The sequence below is a fragment of the Polyodon spathula genome, chromosome 27, assembly GCF_017654505.1.
Source record: "Polyodon spathula isolate WHYD16114869_AA chromosome 27, ASM1765450v1, whole genome shotgun sequence".
In the NCBI taxonomy this organism is placed as follows: Eukaryota; Metazoa; Chordata; class Actinopteri; order Acipenseriformes; family Polyodontidae; genus Polyodon; species Polyodon spathula.
The window spans coordinates 5,922,041-5,941,880 of NC_054560.1; the positions used below are offsets into that span (position 1 = coordinate 5,922,041).

The 19,840-nt window shown below is 45.8% G+C and overlaps 1 protein-coding gene across 2 annotated transcripts; it reads right to left on the bottom strand.

Annotated features, from left to right (window-relative positions):
* Positions 1-59: 59 nt before the first annotated feature.
* Positions 60-18,139, bottom strand: LOC121301322 (transducin-like enhancer protein 1). Of its 2 annotated transcripts, XM_041230595.1 has the most exons (20): positions 16,940-18,139; positions 14,053-14,192; positions 12,239-12,302; positions 11,977-12,021; positions 10,370-10,432; positions 9,957-10,031; positions 9,421-9,634; positions 9,053-9,108; positions 6,825-6,923; positions 6,140-6,184; positions 5,043-5,201; positions 4,462-4,606; positions 3,611-3,789; positions 3,074-3,171; positions 2,518-2,767; positions 2,088-2,335; positions 1,806-1,953; positions 1,421-1,571; positions 779-855; positions 60-626 (listed from the first exon to the last, which is right to left on the bottom strand). In XM_041230595.1, the coding sequence occupies exons 1-20, from the start codon at positions 16,961-16,963 to the stop codon at positions 519-521; spliced, it is 2,388 nt and encodes a 795-aa protein (XP_041086529.1). In that variant the 5' UTR covers positions 16,964-18,139; the 3' UTR covers positions 60-518. The 2 variants fall into 2 exon arrangements, with proteins under 2 accessions (XP_041086529.1, XP_041086528.1); XM_041230594.1 differs by lacking the exons at positions 10,370-10,432; positions 11,977-12,021; positions 12,239-12,302; positions 14,053-14,192; positions 16,940-18,139 and having other exon boundaries at positions 9,990-10,027.
* Between the last annotated feature and the right edge of the window lie 1,701 nt (positions 18,140-19,840).

Genomic DNA, 19,840 nt, shown 5'->3' on the forward strand with positions numbered 1-19,840 from the left:
GAAATTCAGAAGGGCTCCAGAGTGGTTTGAAACAGACTAGTGTAGCTAGGGGTCTTTTCAGGAGTCAAAGAGGTTCAAAAACAGTGAAAGAATGGCAGGAAGGGAATCAAACTGCAGCACTATAACTTCATAAACCCCTGGCAGGTTTACAGTGGAGGTCACTACTAAACATCAGTCCACAGGTCAGACACAGCAAGCACAGCTGCTCAGGGTCCAGTCAAAGCCTCATGTCCATTTGCCAAAAATAGTCTTTACTAAAGTTTATTATTTTTTGTTCACTATGTATTTATTTTATTTATTAAAAAAAAATAAAAAAATTTCGTTTCTCCAGACAAGAAAATGAATTGTCAATCAAGCTAGCGTCTGGAAGTAAGAAGCGAGACGCCCCCTTGCAACGCTGCAGTGTAACATTACTCTACAGGAGTCTGACCACTAGTAAACAATACTCCCAGGGATTCTCAAAGCCCCGCCTCCTCCTGCTTGTCTCATTGGCTCGTTCCTCCCGCCCCCTTTCCTCCTCAGTAGATGACCTCATAAACGGTGGCTTTCTTGTCACCGGAACCCGTGACGATGAACTGGTCGTCTGGAGAGATGTCACAGCTCAGGACAGAGGAGGATTCCTTCGACTGCAAATAAACAAACCATGAACCAAGTTGGTAAACTTCTGATTAGTGTGTAAACATGTTAAATGCATGCAGCTGCTTATTTAATTGTTTAGCATCATTAATTACTGCAGCATAACTAATTGTACTTATTAAAATAATAATTATTATATTACCTGGAATATACTGGCTCCGTAGGGTGTTCTCCAGGCATTCAGCAGGTTATCCTTCCCAGTGCTTACAAACCATTTACCTGCAGGCACAAAAACAAGCAGAGAGCTGAAGGGCTGGCTCTGCCAAATAGGACACACACACCTGTCACAAAAACCTGGACGTCATCTGCATGTGTGCCAGGTTTCCAAGACACTGCTCGGCTGAAGAGCCAGACAGCTGCTCCTGTCTCCAGTAGTGTGTGTGAGAGAGAGAGAGAGAGAGAGAGAAAATGCAGGGATGGAAATGAGACTCCCACTACATAGCAGTTTGATCCATTCCTTGCTTTACTATTTAATAGAGACACAGCTGAGCTTGCTACCTCAACACTGTGTAATGAAGCTCGCAGTAAAGCCTGGAGTGGGTGAAGCTGCAATCCGTCTTTATGTAGCAAACATTTACAGCATTTGACAGAAACATTCGAGAGAGACTTGCACCATTAGGCTGGTACAGGTAGGTCGCATTATAGAAAGGCTTACAGGGTGTACAGGAATGTCAAGCGTTAGGAATCTAGAAAGCAGACTAGCTGATACAGAAGATACTGATAGCTGATACTAGCTGATACTTTCGGAAGGGGTCGGTCTAGCGTGACAGAAGGCTGTACTCACCGCAGGACGCGAACTTGAGAGACAGCACGCAGCTCTCGTGCAGGTGCAGCTGGTACTTGTCCGGTTTGGAGACGTGCAGGATTTCCACGTTGCTGCTCTCCATGCCCACTGCCAGCCACTCCCCACTGGGGCAGTACCCCAGAGAGAAGATCTGCAACGACAGCCAGGGCTCCGGGTTAGCCAGCCTCCCCGCCACACACCCAGCCCCAAGACAGGGTACACCAGCGCCTGCTTTCACAGACCCGTACCGGCGGTGCGAGGGTCACTGGGGACCGTCAAACCAGACAAAAATATCACACACTACAAAACTGTAACCTGTTGGATTAGAAGCCTGGAAGAGTGTCCCGGACAACGAGCCTCCCCACCCCTCTCCCTCCCCCGGTACCTGTGAGGTGAAGTCGTGCTGCTGGAGCTGCCTGCCCTCCCTCAGGTCCCAGCAGCGCACCGTGTTGTCCAGCCCGCCTGTCCACAGCTTGGTCCCGTCGTTCGAGATGTCGATACAGCTGGCACCATCCGTGTGGCCCTGGAACTGCCTGTGGAGGAGCATTGAGGAGGGTTATTGCAGACAGACAGACAACACTGACGAGGGTCACTGCAGGCAGACTCCCAGGACCCCCCTCTCCTAGGTCCCCTGCCCCTGTGATCCCCGGCTGGGCCGTGCTCCTACCTGACCAGGGTCTGGTTCTGCAGGTCCCACACCACGATGTTGCCGTCGCTGCAGCAGGAGAAGCACACTTTGGCGTCGGGGCTGATGGCGAGGGCGTAGCAGGCGGGCGCCGACGAGGTCAGCTCCGCCTTGATCCGGGGGGTGGGCGTGGCCAGGTCCCAGATTGACAGCGTGCTGGCTTCCCCACCCACAATCAGGGTCCGCCCATCAGGGAGGAGCTTGCAGGAGCGGATGTAGTTATCACGGTTCTGCAGAGAGGGAGTGGTCTATAATGCAGCGATCGTAAACACTGGTCACATTCAACAACCTCACCTTATACACCTTCGATTAACAGCTAAGCAAACAGATACTCAGACCTTGCATGACCTGTGACTGGTTTATTCTGTTCCCCTGATGGAATTACAGACTCTGTTCCCGACGCCCTCCTTACCAGGCAGTCGAGCTGCGCCACGGCGCTCTTGGTGCCCGGCTGGCTCACGTCCCACACCTTGACGCAGCCCTTGCCCCCGGTGTAGACGTGGCGCGTGGAGTTGCTGATGGTCACGGCGCACACCACGTCTCCGTGGCTCAGCGTGTGAACCTGCCGGGCGTGGCGCGGGATGCCCGGGCCAATCAGAGCGTCCGGAGGGAAGGGCACCGGCTGCATCTGCCCATCGGCGCTCACGTGGAACGAGTAGGCACTGCGGGGAGGGAGTCAGACAGAGATACGAGACAACACTACAGATAAACAGGCGTGCATTCTCAGTGAGCTACACTGTAATCTAGACTTGTGCAAAGGAATTGTCCAAGCTCCTTCAAAGCAGCATGATCAGTTCATGAGCTTTACATATAAAAGGGGTCTGCTCTCACTTTCCTCTGCACAAGTACCCAATTCAAACAGACAACTCCTCTGAACTGCCCAGACAGTATTAGCCAAGACTGAACAGTCTCAAGCCCTGCACAAAAAGACAGACAGAAGCACGGGGCGGCAGAGGGTTGGCACTCACGGTTTCCCTGACGCAGCGGCGGTGGCGGCTGCCTGCATGCTGGCTGGTAGTCCTGGCACTCTGAGGTGTGGGTGGGAGTGGGGAGACTCGTACCCCACCTGCAGCAGACACGAGAGCAAGTTGGAATGGCAATAGAGAATTGGGGGGAAAAAAAAAAAAAAAAAAAAAAAAAAAAAGAACTGACCCCAACCCAGTCTGTAATGCTAGATCACAACGCGAACAAAATACTATAGTATTCAAAACACGAAACAATGACTGGACCAGGCATTTCCAGTATGATAAAGATCATGAAACCATCAGTACCCCCAAAACCACCCATTAATCTGACCAGGGTCCCATTCCATACGGGTTCTGATCAGCAACAGTCTACAGGGTGTCCAATAAATCAGGCATCTTAGGCAAGATCACATATCAGATCTGAATTTATTCCTTCACTGCATCAAAACATTTCACACACGAAAGATAACAACGAATGCTATAAACCTTTAAAAACAGGTTCGCAGGCATTACACGTTCCTGCGAGTGCGCGGTACTCACCACAGGTGGGCGCCCGTAGTTAGCAGCCGCGACCACTGCGGCTCCGTTCATCTGCGGGGAGACGAGGTGCAGCCCTGCGTACGCCCCCGCCGCCATCTCCCCGTTCACCCCGGAGTGAGCCAGCCCGAACGCACCAGGGTACGAGCCCTGCACTGACAGGGGGTTCCGCAGAGCCAGAGCTGAGCAGAGAGAGAGAGAGAGAGGGGAGAGCGCACATCCATCACAGGGCATGAGCAGAGCCTTCAGGAGTGTGTACGAGACAGGACAATGACGCAACAGAACCCAACCGGGGAGGTACACTGCTACTACACAGGAGGGGATGGAAATGAGACTCCCATCGCATAGCGGTCTGATCCAGCCCTGGTTTTATTAGGAGTTTAATAAGACACACCTTGAGGTTTGTTACCTTTTATACTGGGGCTAATCAACTTTGTGGGTTTAAAATGTCAAGTTTTAACATCGAGGATATTCAGTGAAGGGTGGCTTTGAAACACACAGCACTGTCCTGCTGCAGCATTCTACTGTGTCAGTGCCTGCCTGCCTCCTGCAGTCTGAATCAGAGCTGTGTACTGAAAATCTAGCAGGCAGCTCCACTTCTGAGGCAATGCTGACAGCTGCTGGTGGAAAACAAGCAGTACACATGCCAGCATTGTGACTGGTTTAACCCGTAACCTCCCGAAATTCCATTGAGGGGAAAATAAATAAACAAATAAAATAAATAAAGTGCGATCCACAAGCCATCACAGATTGCATGCCCCATGTTCCAGTATATGGAAGCTATTGTATACAAATCAATACACAAACGCATCCCAGGCCTCAAATCACAAAAAGCGTTAACGCCCAGCTCTTACCGAGGGGGTCAACCCCGGGCTTCCCAGGCATGGGTCTGAACTGTGGGGCGCTGCTGCTGGCACCGGAACTGGGGCCGGGCGTGGACGACTCGCTCGGGGGCATCGGAGTGCTGGACTTCAGTCCGGGCGTGCTCGACTTCTCATTCTGATTGCACAGGGAGAAACAACTAATCACAGCCTTTGTTTTACCAGGTAGAACCAGCTCAGACCAGATGTGCATTTTACAGAGAGGCACTAGGGGCTTGTACTGGAGAGTTAGCAGCCAGCGCTGAGGGGAAAGATACCTCTGAACTCCCCCAACACCAACTACCTTCCCAAACCATAACAAAAAGTAAAACTTAATGCTACTCAGAGTGACTCCTGAGCATTTACTAATGTTACATATTTCTACAAGTTAGAGTCTGTTTTATTTATAACACTCACCGACACCAGCTGTTCATAGTCATGAAAACCCAGCCAGCGTATAACGAGCAGCAATTATAATGAAGGTTTATAATTACAAAATCTCCTTCCTCTCTCCCCAATCTCTCCCCTCCCTCCTCCCCCAGTGACAGCCGCGTGGCCAGGGCTCCTGAGCGTACCGCAGGGGGCTCTTTGCCCCGGGACGGGGAGGGTGCACTGCCGGATGAGCCCATGGAAGTGGGGCTGACCTGTGCCAGCTCCTTCCGCTGAAGGTGCAGCTTGTCCAGCCCGTTCTCTCGGGACGAGTAGGAGTGGACGCTGCGTGGGGAGGCCGGGTCCTGGGGACAGAACAGCAGACCAGTCATTCCACAGCTATCCAGCAATATACAATGCTGGGAATAAGACTCCTATTGCATAGCAGTTCCATCCATTCCAAGTTTTACTATGAGCTTCATTAGCCAGTTTAACAAGATCAAATGTGTCTTACTTAACACATAGTAATACCAGGAACGGATCAAACTGCTATGCAATGGGAGTCTTATTTCTATCCGTGTGTACTGATCACTTTAAGGGTTCATTTATAAAGCTACTAGAAATTAAGATTTGCCCTCCAGGACGTAAGTATTGAGACGAAATATCCAAGAAGGGTCCCAGGGGAGATCAGTCACATCTTGAATTGAACGCTAAACACAAGCCAGGACTCCAGCACATTCATTGTACAAAAATATAATGATTATAAAACCTCAAGCATCGTCTCAGCCAATCACGTTCCCTGTGGAGCAGTCGTTATCCCACAGGCAGGAAACGCCAACAGGGCTTTGGAACTGCTTTGGAGGCTCTTAAAACTGTGCCAGTCATTCCCATTATTCCTCTTGAGAGGGACACTTGACTGTCAAAGCGAGCGATTATCTACAGAGGCAATGACTGCCCTGCCGGACTTTCACGCTTACAACATTAGAGGAGCTCCGTTTTAATCCTAAAAGCTTCCTGTAAAAGCACAGCATGCAAAAAAACGGCTTGTGGTCACACACATAAAGTGCCGGATCAAACCTGTAGTCATGTTGCTTGTGTGAAAGTCAAGTAAAGAAATAAATAAATAAATATATATAATAATAAAATAAATATATATATATATATATATATATATATATATATATATATAGACACACACACACTTTAACATTTTCAAATTGACAGGTCGACTGGTATCCTTGCAGACAGTGCTGGAGGATTTCGCTGCTGTGAAACCGATCCAGCTCTTAACAGCTGCACAAACCTCATCCACCACCAAGTTGTCATCACTTTTATCAGCATCACTGCCCTAGAGAAGAAAAAACAAACAAACAAAAAGAAAAATGTGAGCTGTGTGTACAGCTGCAATGCACCGCAGAGGCAAGCCTGGTTACACAATTAGCAACAGGATTAACCTCTTTGCAGCTCACTGGCTATTAGGAAACCTTCTCAAATATCTTAAAAAGATCAATTAAAATTAATAGATATACTGGTGTAATATATATATATATATATATATTCTATATATATATATATATATATATATATATATATATATATATATATATATATATATATATATCTCATAGAAAAAGGTAATGTCGGTACACAAAAACGTGAATAAATGATAACAATTAATTATATCAGGACATTTCAGACTGCAGCTTTACTTCAGGCATCTTTCCAGGCCACCACAATGCCCGGGGTCCCAATCCAATTGAGCAAGCTTGGGATGAACTTGAACAATTGTCGTGACAACCCTCCGCACCGAGAGAGTGAAATATGAACGACCGAATTGAGACACCTTCGAGCGCTTCGTGGAGTCTGCGCCTCGTCGCATCGAGACAAAGTGGTGGTCCAGTGCAATGCTAGCTACAGGTCCTGATGAAGTTGCCAGGCAGGGCAGATATTTGTAATGCTTTAGAATAGTTTAAAAAGCAAAAGCATACATAGTCTGTCATGAAGTCCTTCTCCTCTGCTTTCCTCTTCTTGCCGTTGCTCAGGTAGTCTGCTTGAGCCCGGCCTTTGTCCCCATTCGACAAAGAGCTCTGAAGAGGAAACGCGAGTTAAACAGCAGCGGCATCAAACGCCTTCAATTAAAACCCTCACACTTCGTTTTCCTCTTAAGTGAAAACATACCCTTAAGCATTCTGCTGAATCGGAACACTTAAGGTGCTCCAGGTCTCTTCGAATCTCAGTTATTTTTTCATATTTTCTATAATGTTTGAATACCCCACAGCAGCTTAGAAGGGAATATGTTTTCAGATCTCATATAAAGACTTTTGACTTGCTTTTTAAAACTAAAAGTAATAAAAACACACATCTGTAAAGCGATCTGGGCCAGCCTTGGTTGTGAAAGGTGCTGTGTAAATGAAAACGCGGTTGCTATTGAATTTTGAAGTCCACTTTCTCTATACCCATCTTCCAAAGAAGCAGCAGCCCCAGTAGCTGCAATGCGTTCAGTGCGTCCTCTTCAAACCCCTGCTGTTTGCACTGTAGCGACCTGCCTGACTCACAGCTCCCTGATATACACAGTGTCAGACAGGGCACTGACACCATCGCTCAGCCTGCCTCTGCACTATAAATACTCTGTGGTGATCTCTGGAGGATGTGGCGAGACCCCGGGGTGTAAATAACGTCTTTCAGAGCCTCACATCTCTGGCCCGACTCTGCATGTGGGAACCACAAGCCCGGGCAGCGAGCCAGCACAGCCTCAGAGCCCAGCAGCTGCCAGCAGCACTGCGAAGCTGCTCCACTTATTCAGGAATGCTTGGGTTCCACCACCCCACCGTTTATACAGAGAAGCCAGTTGTAAGACAGCATGGTCGTGGCTTTTGCCCCATCATCCATTCCACTAGCACTTCCACTCTCGTTAAGAAGCAGAGCACAAAACAGCACGGTCTGGCAAGTATGGCTCCCGACTACAGCGTCACAAAGCAGAAGCACAGGACAGAAATTCTAAAAAAACAATACATATATATATATATATATATATAATATATATATATAATATATATATATATATATATATATATATATATATATATATACATTATATATACTATTTATATATAATATATAATATCATCCAAGTATATAGTAAATCCCGTCCAGTCCCATGGACTAGGATTGGAGCTAGGGTCAGGGTTGGAGCTAGGGTCAGGGTTGGAGCTAGGGTCAGGGTCAGGGTTGGAGCTAGGGTCAGGGTCAGGGTTGGAGCTAGGGTCAGGGTCGGGGTTGGAGCTAGGGTCAGGGTTGGGGCTAGGGTCAGGGTTGGAGCTAGGGTCAGGGTTTTGCAGCTAGGGTCAGGGTCAGGGTTGGAGCCAGGGTCAGGGTCGGGGTTGGAGCTAGGGTCAGGGTCAGCTAGGGTCAGGGTCAGGGTTTGCAGCTAGGGTCAGGGTCAGGGTTGGAGCTAGGGTCAGGGTCGGGGTTGGAGCCAGGGCTAGGGTCAGGGTTGGAGCCAGGGTCAGGGTCGGGGTTGGAGCTAGGGCTAGGGTCAGGGTTGGAGCTAGGGTCAGGGTCGGGGTTGGAGCTAGGGCTAGGGTCAGGGTTGGGTCAGGGTTGGAGCTAGGGTCAGGGTCAGGGTTGGAGCTAGGGTAGGGTCAGGGTTGGAGCTAGGGTCAGGGTTGGAGTTGGGGCTAGGGTTAGCCAGGGTCAGGGTTGGAGCCAGGGTCAGGGTCAGGGTTGGAGCTAGGGTCAGGGTCGGGGTTGGAGCTAGGGCTAGGGTCAGGGGTTGGAGCTAGGGTTGGAGCTAGGGTCAGGGTTGGAGCCAGGGCTAGGGTCAGGGTTGGAGCCAGGGTCAGGGTCGGGGTTGGAGCTAGGGCTAGGGTCAGGGTTGGAGCTAGGGTCAGGGTTGGGGTTGGAGCTAGGGCTAGGGTCAGGGTTGGAGCTAGGGTCAGGGTTGGAGCTAGGGCTAGGGTCAGGGTTGGAGCTAGGGTCAGGGCTGGAGCTAGGGCTAGGGTCAGGGTTGGAGCCAGGGTCAGGGTCGGGGTTGGAGCTAGGGCTAGGGGGAGGGTAAGTTGTTTTCTTACTTTAGCACTGTTGAGGTTGAAAGTTAGTAATGTCAATCAATCATAGCTCTCCTCAATACTCCACAATCGGGCGGGGGGACGGGACACCTATCAATCAGAATCAATAACTAATCAAACAGACCAATGGAATGACGGTCTCTACTCACCGGCCCTGGCTCCCGATCCGTTTCCATGGCGAGAAATGCAGCACCCCGAAAGAAGCCAAAACAAACCAAAACAGACAAAACTGTCACAGAGAGCTCAGTCCCACCTCTGCAAAGAGGACAAGCAAGAACGACACGCACTGAATGCTGCGCCAACCTTGGCATGTCCTCTCTGGAGAAACATTCTGGGGTACCACTGCACTTGAGATGGCTTGATTATTAAATTATACTTTGCATTGGTAATTTTGCTAAATTAGGGGTACCAAGATGTTTACTGAGTAAATGGGATGAAAGGGGCATGGAAAGGGTTCAAGGCAGGCGGCACAGCAGTGAATAGCTGTACAGCACAGCCTCTCTCTCACTCGCTGTACCTCTATGATGCTCAGCTGCAGCTGCCACTGCCTCCAGGTGGCTCCGCTCCTCCTTAGCTGCGAGCTGTGCCTGGGCCCCCAGGGCCCCCGAGAGGGCCAGCAGACTGGAGCCCCCCCCCAGGGCTGCCAAACCCGGGTGCTGCAGGCCAGAGGGGTGAGAGGTCAAGGGGAGCCCCTGTGCATGGTGGGATAGGTGCTGAGCCTGGAGCTGGTGCTGCAGGGAGAGAGGGGAGAGGGGGGGAGGGGGGAGGGGTCATACCGCTTCAAACAACTGCATCTCTACAATAATTTTTGTTTGTACACTGAATGCATGCATCAAACCTGTGTACAGCCTGCTAGGACGATAGTGCAAAGAATAATTTTGTATGTTCTCATATTTGTTTTGTATCTGGCTGAATTTTTTTTTTTTTTTTTAAAGCAACACAGAACAATGATAATAAAAATGATAAACTGAACAGTAATCATGAGAATAAAATCATAAGAATGAGAAAGATGGAAATACACACTGTGGGCGGCAGAGGGGGGAGTCCACGTACCCCTATCGCAGCATTCAACTCCCCCATAGTCACCTGCTTGGCACGCTCCATGGCCTGAACCACCTGCTGCTGGTGCTGGCAGAAGAAACCAAAAACAAAAGTCAGGGAGGGTGATTTAGGGGATGAAAATGAGCAGTATCCGATGGTAACAAAAACAAACGAATATGGATTTTTCATTGCATCGTATTCTTTCAAAATGTTATTAGAATATTGATATAATATATATATATATCTATATATATATATAATATATATATATATATATATATATATATATAATATATATATATATATATAACTATAACACGATATATATATATATCTATATATATATATAAATTACCTTAAGGAAATGAACCGTTTTGTTAAACCGTATATATAAAAAAAAAAAAAAAAAAAAAAAAAAAAAAAACAGCTTGAGACAGGAAGGGAATGATCTGTGCGCAGATCACATTCAGCCTCTTGGAGATTTCAGTCTGCAATAGAAAAGGAGGGACAGCGTTTTGTACGCCATCCGCAACTTTCAAAGGTAAAACTAGAAGAAACTAAAATCAAGTAGACAAAACGTTTTGACGAAAGACAGAAAGATGACTATTTCAGGGCTTTCTGCAGCACTGCACCTTCACTACAGTCACCAACTTATCATCCACTTATTTCTGCTGCCTGTATAATACCGGTCTAACCTAATAAGTACAGTGCAGCAATCCATAACATTCATACAGCATATAATTATATAAATCTGACAAATACACTTATAAAAAACACACACAAAATAAAAGGCAGAGCGGTGCATTCATGCAGAGCGCACCTCCCTTGGTAACACGCTATACACTCACTTTTGTTTGGTAACGCACTGCAAGGTGATGTCGACAGTAAATTTTAAGAGTCCTATACTTTCCAGTATAAGGAACCTTCACAGGTTTTTTTTTTTTTTTTTTGTGTGCAAGTTAGCACAGTTTTATCTCCCTAGGGACACGACTGTGTAATGTCCATTACTCTGTCTGTGTGTGTGTGTGTGTGTGTGTGTGTGTGTAGGACAGAAGGAATAAAATACTCTGGCTATCTCCTAATCACACACCAATGCCCCAAGCTCACAATTCTCCATCACACACGACATCCACTCACGCCCCCGCCTTCAGCACCAGGGTCTGCAAATTGCTTGTAAATGACTTATTAATGAAGGGAAGTGAGGCAGCCCCCACACAACCAGGCTCCAGAGACAGAGCCCAGAGCCTTTCAGAGGATTAATAGAAAAAGATCCATCACCAGTCTCCAGAGAGGGGAAATGATTTCTTGTTAGTGAATGCCAGCTCCAAAATGACCTCTTCAAGAGGGAGGGAGGGAGAGAGAGATGTGAAATTGAAAAAGGTTGGGGGTAAAGGGATGTGCATAAAAACTCCCGTGCCGTAGCAGTCTGATCCATTTCTGGTTTTATTATGAGATTAATAACACACCTGAGCTGGTTAACTATACACTGCGGCTAATCAAGCTCATAGTAAACCTGGAATGGGTCAAACTGCGGCGCAATAGGAGTCTTATTTTCATCCCTGGGGTAGAAGGAAGGGACCTTTTATATATTCTCAACATCAAAAGGGATAACCAAGGCTTTCAACCCGTATTTTATAGTGCAAGCTACCTCAGCAGTCTTGTCCTGCTGTCCTCACTCTCGCGGGGTACACGGTGATGGTGGTGTGAACGCTAGCGGATTAGCGCTTGTGTTACTGAAACGCTCACTTTATTCCCCGATGCGTTTGCTGTAATTAGCTGATCAATTCAGACGAGCGGGGGTGCTGAATTCCGGAGGGACCAGGCTTGTGAACATTAACTTTCACGGCTACCTGACAGACTCCCCCAAACTGGTGCCAACATCATATAAACCAGTGCTGGGAACAATGTATTAGACCATAGCTCGCATTCACCTGTACACTGGAATTCATAAATGACTGATCGACAGGCAGAAAGATCAATGTTAGTATGAATTCCTTCATAACTAGAAATATTAAAAAGCGTGGCACCTTACCTGTTTGTGCATTTCGATATTAAGGCCGTAGGACATTTCATAGTACTGAAAACAAAAGAAAAATAATTCCAATACAGAGCCGTTACAAACACATTCCCAACAGAAACACCCTGCACATGCCATTACCATAAAAAAGCACGAGTGACATTTCCTTTAAAACGCTGGCCCGCTAGCCGAGCGCCAGGGCCAGAAGACCCTCTGTTGCTAGGTGACTCTAAACAAAATTCGGGAAAAAAGCCTTGCGCCATACCCCCTCACTCACCATCACGTAGTGCCTCTGGATTTCTGTCTTTTCTGTCGCCAGCTTTTCACATTCCAGTTTCAGACTGTGAGAGAGAGACGCACAATTTGTTAAAAAAAAAATAAAAATTCTTACTGCGTAGCAGTTTCACATATTCCAGGTTTTAACCCATGCTTGATTAGCCCCAGTGTAGCGCCAACAAGCTCAGGTGTGTCTTATTAAAACTTCATAGTGAAACCAAGAATAGATCAAATGACTGTGCAATGGGAGTCTTATTTCCAGCCCTGTAAAACACACAACGCAGTGCCCAAGCTACACTTCCCACGAGGTGATGAGCTTCTGTGTGCCTCTGGGTCTTCCAGTTCCCCACCAAGCCTGAGAAACAAAGCCACATTCTCAGAGATGCCTTACTCGCTTCGCTTGCGAAACGATCACAAAACAGCAGAACTGTATCTGTGGGCTCCTCGCTGGGGTCAGCCACCATGCTCTGTGTAGCATTACAAAGGAAACCACAATCCCCCCCCCCCCGTGCCCACGGCAGAGTGGCACAGCTTGTGGTGCAACGGACCGCTGAGAGAGGGAGGCTTAAACGGACTCTGCCATTGCAGAAACGCCACAGAAACACAAACCACAGCTACGAAGGTGGCTCAAACCACTCTGCAACAGGGGGGTGCAGATACTAGCATATGCCTTTTCAGTAGTATTTAAAACATCAGGTATTAAATAAATCATAATGTGTTTATTTAAAAACAAGAAAAGCCATCCTTCCCTCACCTTCATAAGCGAGTACCGTTTTAAAAGCAGACTGGAAGAGAAGCTGCCTTTCCTCTGGGGCGCTAACTCTGGTACTGCTCTACTGCAATGGGAGTCTTGCAAAGCTCAGAGAAACAGACCCTGTCAGGACTGATTGGGGGCGTTTTCATTAAGCGCACAGTAAAACACGGGACGGCTCATTTTGGCTATGCAATGACAACCCTGAAAACGCACCCATGCCTGAAATTACTCAAAAACTTTCTTATGTAAGGACATGCACGGTGGATGCATATTTAATTCAATTCTCCCCTGAACACCCATGTAACAGCCTACTGCCTGAGACCGATCCTTGGCAATTCACCCCTGACTATGTGTTACTCTGTGTAACAGTTCAGGAGGGCTCCTGCAAACTAGACTTGCGTAACTTCATTTACTTGTGCAGCACACATGACTAGTTTGTGTTTCTATCTCATCAATCAGTTCTTGCTGGTGCACCTTCAACTCAGTCACAAAACTAGAAACAAAATCAGCGAGGCTCCCGTGCATCTAAGTGATTAGCTGGGTTTTTTTTTTTTTTTCCCCTCTCAAAACCACTTTTTACTGCAAACGAAAGAATCACATTCAAAATCTGACCCAGTAATAAAAAGCAGCTCTCCCCTTACTAGTCCCCATACAGCTCATATTGATTTTCAATCTCTCAAGTGTTAGAGAAGATTGCTCTGCTGCCTGCTTGCTGACTGTGTAGTCTGATACACAACAGAGGCACAGAATACACCCAGGAGAGATTTCAACTGAGCCATGAACAAACCATCTTCTACTGGGACTCCAAAACCTCTGAATTCAATAGCGATGCAACTATAATAAAACTAATTAATCACAAGCAAGCGAGTGGTAAGTCACCAGTCTCTTAAGGAGGCATTAGCAGGGCTATAGGAACTTACCGTACAGCTCTACTAAGGAAAGAAGCTCACACGCATGTTATAACCCTCAGTGAGACGCTGGTACTGCTGCTAATCAGCGGCTCTGCGAAGGGCAGCAGCTCATTCATCATGCAGGAAACTACACTCAGCCCTGCTGGGTACCTGTGGTACTGTGTCTGCAGGAACTGGAACTCTTCTTTGATGCGGTCCAGAGTCTCGGGGTACGTCAGTTTCAGAGACTGGGGGGTCCCGGGGCCGCCCGCAGCAGAGGCAGAGGAGCCGGGGGGAGGAGCCAGCGGGGCCTGGGGGGGGCAAGCAAAACACCACATCACTACAGCAACACAGGGAAGAAAATAAGATATGCAACAGGAGACTTTGCTCGTCAGTGAAGCCTAACCCTAGAATGTCCTCATCCACCACCACCACCACCACCCCCTTCTAAACGAACAGACCAACTCAAAAAACCGTTCCAGCATGTTTTGTAGCGTTTGATTACCAATTGTGGTTCCAGATGTGACATTAAAAGAGGTTTAAAAAAAAAATTAAAAATGGTTTGGTTAAGATTTTATACACCATAAAAACATTTTAACTGAACCCAAACCCAAACCACCCCACCTGTCTGTCCATTTACTGTCTAGAAAGGCAAGCAGACTTTTCAGCTGGAAAACAGATTCGGTGGCAGTGCAGTGGCGGACGTGTTTACCGAGTGTTTTCTGGCAAGGACATCAAAGAAGCAGGATGACGTCCTAAAAAGCGTTTACAACATTGATAGAGTCAGAGCCAGCGTGTGGGCGCTGTTCTTGTTCTGCTAGTGTTAGAGGAGTGGAAACATTTCTCAGAATTACACTTCTCGTTGCCCACGAAGTGACTGCTAGCTTCTCACGAATGCCCTGCTAACGGGAGTCAAGCCATCCCTTGCAGCTGGTTTATAATGGAGACCAAGCTCCTTAATGAATCCAAGCCTTGTTGTAAAAACAAACATCTATGTCCCATTAAACTCCAGACGCCCTCTTCAGAGACATTCCTGCCACGTGTTTGGGGTAGTGTTCATCTCGTTCAATGCAGAACCAGTAGTGAACATGCCTTGCTCTCAAAGGTGCAGCAGCCTACCCCTTTTTAACTTCAGTACCCTTTTTCTTGTTTCTGCAGGTTAGATCAGTCTCTTTCCAGCTCCAACTGCAGGGCTTGAAAGGCGAAATAAAATTAAGCTGATTGAGGAAGCAGCATGACACCACTAAAGTTAACAAGGCATGCAAGTTAATAACACACAACACCCCCCTCTGCCAAGGACATTAAATGCGTTGCTTGAATCAGTACCTAGAAAGAACAAACAAAACAATTAATTCAAAAGCAGGTCATTACAATCTCGATCCGGGATAGAAAAAAACACATTTCATTGGCTCTGGGAGTCTCAAGAGAACAGCATGCATGCATGTATGGATCCACAGCCTTACAGAAGCAATGCTTTGAAGGTTTGCATTCTGCAGCAGGGATACCAAACACTGCAGCACAGAACAGCGGTTCTGTCTGTGCCAATTAATTTACTGCTAAAGCTTCCCAGCAACTCAGAAATCCAACAAGTTTGCAGCACGAGTGGAGTCGTATTTAGGACGTACAAGTTCCATGACGCCCAGAGCTTTTAGATATTTATGCCATCTGCAAGTCACCGTGCAACTTTCAAACTCAAACATCGCTCTACCTGTTTTTCTACCATGCTACCTAAAGAATGTATTAACACAGCGAGTTTTCAGTGGCTTTTCCTCTTTGTTAATTATTTCTAGTGATTGAGGAGTACCCTGTCGGATCCTGATTCTCCTTGGATAGAAAGTGGTTTGTTGTTTGTGGATTCTCTGTAGTATTACCAGTATATGCATCATGGTTTTACATAAGGACACTTTTAAAAATGTGCATGGGCCACGCCAAGTTTTAAGTTGAAATGTATAGAAAATGTAGCTTTTTAAGCCTTTTCACTAAAAAAATAACAATTGAGCACTGTCCTTACAAACCACACTCCTTATATAAATGTATGTGGTTTCAGTTATGGGGTAAAAAGTATTTTAAAAAGTTACTTACCTTCTGCACTTAGGATAAATACATACAGACAAATGCAATAAATAATTGTACAGCGAGGGAATTCAAGACAACCTATACATTAAAACAAGTGAGCCACACACCAGGTTCTACAGGGGAATCCCAATTACAACAGCTATAACACAGCTTGCTTGTGGCAGTGCTATACTAAACCCAACAAATGCAAAGTATGAAATTATACAGCACTTTCCTTAATCTGGGCGATTTCAGTGGATAAGGAAAAAAACGTCAATTACGGATTTAAAATCTATCCGGGACACCCAGCTTCTGTTTGTAAATTGCATGCTTCAAAATAATCAATAGGTCCCCTTGTCATGAAACTTGCAACTGAAGTATATCACTCACAGCACCTCTACTGGATTCCCTTATGGATTTGAAATATACAAAGCGGACAGCAGCATATAAAGCAGTAGTCTATTGCATTATTAGCATCATCACCGTGGGCTACTCGAACGAATAAACTGAAGCAAGCAGTTTTGAAGCCGCGGTGTTTTTGCAAAAGCTGCTCTGCGTTCAGACACCATCATTTTGACCATCATAAAATAAACAGTGCTATGCAAAGCATCTGTGATTCGTCATCATCATTATTACAATATCCAAAATCAGATTAGTCGTGTTTTTTTGTTTTTTTTTGTCTTCCTTCTCTGAAACCACTTGAACTTGATCACAGGCACCCGGTTGCAGTTTCTAACAATGAAGTTGTTAAACAAACCGATGAAATACCCAAGTTAGTGAGCAACGTTGGAGGATAAGCATCTCCCCCCCCCCCCCCCCCCCAAAAAAAAAAAATAATCCTGCAGTGTTGCATTAAGAATGTGTAACAATGGGGGGCAGGGGGGGAGAGAGACAGCGTGTTTGGAAACATAACAAAAAACTTTCCAAATGACAGAGAAAAAAAAAAAAAAAAAAAGGGAAGTGTTACAAACGAATAAACAATCCAAATAACGCGGATACTTACCGGGGTTCGGTTCTGAGGAAACATTATATTTTTTTTTTTCAAAGATTTTAAAAGGAGAGCACACGCCGAAGATTAAAAAACATCACAGGCCTCTCGCCATCCAAGCAACAGCCGAGGAGAAATCCGACGAGGAGGCTGGAACTCCACTCCCGGCTGCCTTTGTTCTTTCTGCTCGCCACCCAAAAAAAATAACACACCCCTATTATTTTTAAACGTCGCTTGCCTGGCTAAGTCCGCGAATTATGCAGAAGTAAGACGTGCTAATTATAAGAATAATACAAATAATAATATCACTCGTGTGGTACTTAAACAAAATAATAATAATAATAAATAATAATAATAATAATAATAATAATAATCCAGGGATATTGTTATCGGTTGCGGAAATATGCAAGCAGACTCCACGGAGTTATTTAAGAAGCGTCCTTATTCAAGATTCAGCACATACTCGTCCCTTTGTTTCCGTTCGTGGCCCGACTCGCCTTGCTTCGTTTCTTCTCTTGGTGGAAGACTCACGATCGTTTCACTCGCAAATGTAATCGCGGTTGCTTTCTGTTGCGGTTTTTAAAAAAAAAAAAAAAAAAAAAAAAAAAAAAAAACTAGTGCCGTGCAAACCTGGAGCAGGGAAATGCAAGATTGTAATTATAAAGCGTCAGAGGCAATGTATTTCAGTGCTGCTTCAGAGCACGGCTGCCTTCTGCTTGTAGTTGTTTCCACGGTGTTCCTTTTAGCAATCTCCTTCCATTTGGTTATAATGAGGCAAAACACACACCCAAGACACCCCATCGAAGATTTTATAGAAGCTCTTTAAATTGTAAACTTTTCATCTCGCAAGCATAAAAAAGAAAGAGTGAGACTTATAAAAAAAAATTAGAATCCACGCTGTTAATATGTCATTATTCTCCACCACCCCTAACAAATTATTAACACAAAATGTACAATATATCTTTTCCCCCTGTTATACTACAACCAACCCCCGGGGTCCTGTGTTTCTCATCATTATTATTATTATTATTATTATTATTGTTATTATTATTATTATTATTATTATTATTATTGTTATTATTATTATTCTGTAATTGTTGCGGTTCCCCCAGGTTTAGTTTGATATATCTGTAAATCCGACCAGGGAGCGTATGCAGTGAAATTGATCATGAATGAATGAAAACTCCACGTGGGTTTGGTCTGTTTCCATCGACACAGCGGCGCCGGCCAATCCGCTGCAGAGCCTCAGTCGGCCCCACGTGGGGGCACAGCACCGGGAAGCTGATTGGTTGGACTGGAGACACAGCCGTTCCACACGTCAATCAAGTGGACACTGATTGCAACACATACTGCAGGCTGCGAATACGATGCAGCTGTTCTGTTAATTAAAACTGTAATTGGGGGGTGAGGGGGGGGTGGCTAGTGAAGGACACATCAGGCCCGATGGCTGTAACTCATAAGGACAGAGCTTGTAACCTTAGCAACAATGCCATTCACTTTGCTTTGTGACCTAATAATTATACCAGGCTTCGTGCAAGGAAAGAACGACAATTATTTGAGGGGGTAAAACTACCAGTAAGGACTATATCTGACAGGATACCAGTCATCAATGGACTGTTTCATTCAACAATAATTACAATAATAAAGACAAACTAACAATCTTATGACGTGTGCAAAAAAAAACCTATATATATATATATATATATATATATATATATATATATATATATATATATATATATATATAACACATTATGTGTCACCGTAGGTTATTTGAAATAAATGTATTTATTTACATATTTTTGTTCCCAAATTCAATGTAATCTTGCTGTCTATAGATAAAGCGGCAACGTCGCTTTGACAGCTTCAAACCACTCGATAATCGTCGGTTAGTCAAATATAAATATGCCTAAAAATGAACTTATATCCAAACCCCCTTTAAAAAGAACAGCTCACCTCTCCAGCCGGAAAAGCAACTGTTTATATATAATATGCACTTGTATGTTCTGCAGTGTGTTCAGCACCTCTCCCGCAGACAAAAGGTTGTACCCCGTCCCCCCTTCTCTCTCTCTCTCTCTCTCTCTCTCTCTCTCTCTCTCTCTCTCTCTCTCTCTCTCTGCGGTCCCCTTAAAACGTTAGGAGAAGCAGAACAGGGACAGCAGTCTCCTAGCGTAAAGAAACTCACAAGCAAAGAATAAAAACAGGGGGGGGGGGGGGTTGGCTCCTCCACCCATCCGTGTCCCACTCAGGGTTCAGCTCTGGGAGTGCAGGGTGGTTAAAGGTGTCTAAAGCCAGTCTGCGGGAAACACTTTGAGCAGCTCTACATGGAAAGGGTTCTCAGAAAGAAGCTGGGCGATAGTCATTAAAATAAATCACAGGGCTCTGGTTCTCTTTACAGACCCGAAGAGCAGAGCTGCCCACAAGAGACACTCGTTCACAGCGCAGGCAACTAAGGTGTGAATTCAATCTTGAAACACGCCACTGCTTTACGACCTGTGTTGTTATGGACCTGTTTTTATGGTGCTATTCAATTAAACTTCCGTGCATAGAGGGCTCGCCCAGAACATGCACGGGCAAAAAAGCAATTTACTATAAACATCGAGGAACATTAGCTGGGATTCAAGCACACGTATATTCCACTTCTGTACAGAAGATGAAGAAGAATTGATAAGCAGATAATTCATGGTCATTCAGAAGTGTTCAGGATTCAGGAAGAACTGAAACTCACTGTTTGATATTTGATCATTTGATAAACTTGCTTGTATTGGTCGTGTTCATTTGAACTTTGAACTTTTTTTTTTTGTACCACAGGCAACTTGTTGACCAGATCTCCCTTGAAAAAAACATTTTAATCGCAACGGGACTTTCCCGCTTAACTAGAGAAAGCCTGACGTGCTCTGTGCACCGATCACACTG

What these genes read in the sequence shown, in the direction of transcription:
- LOC121301322 (XM_041230595.1), bottom strand. Translation starts at nt 16,963, where the DNA reads ATGTTTCCTCAGAACCGAACCCCG. An exon ending in CTGCAGACACAGTACCACAG is followed by an intron (nt 12,303 to 14,052) that starts GTACCCAGCAGG and finishes TCTCTCTCACAG; the next exon opens with TCTGAAACTGGAATGTGAAA. An exon ending in TGCAGCTGAGCATCATAGAG is followed by an intron (nt 9,109 to 9,420) that starts GTACAGCGAGTG and finishes TGGTTTGTTTTG; the next exon opens with GCTTCTTTCGGGGTGCTGCA.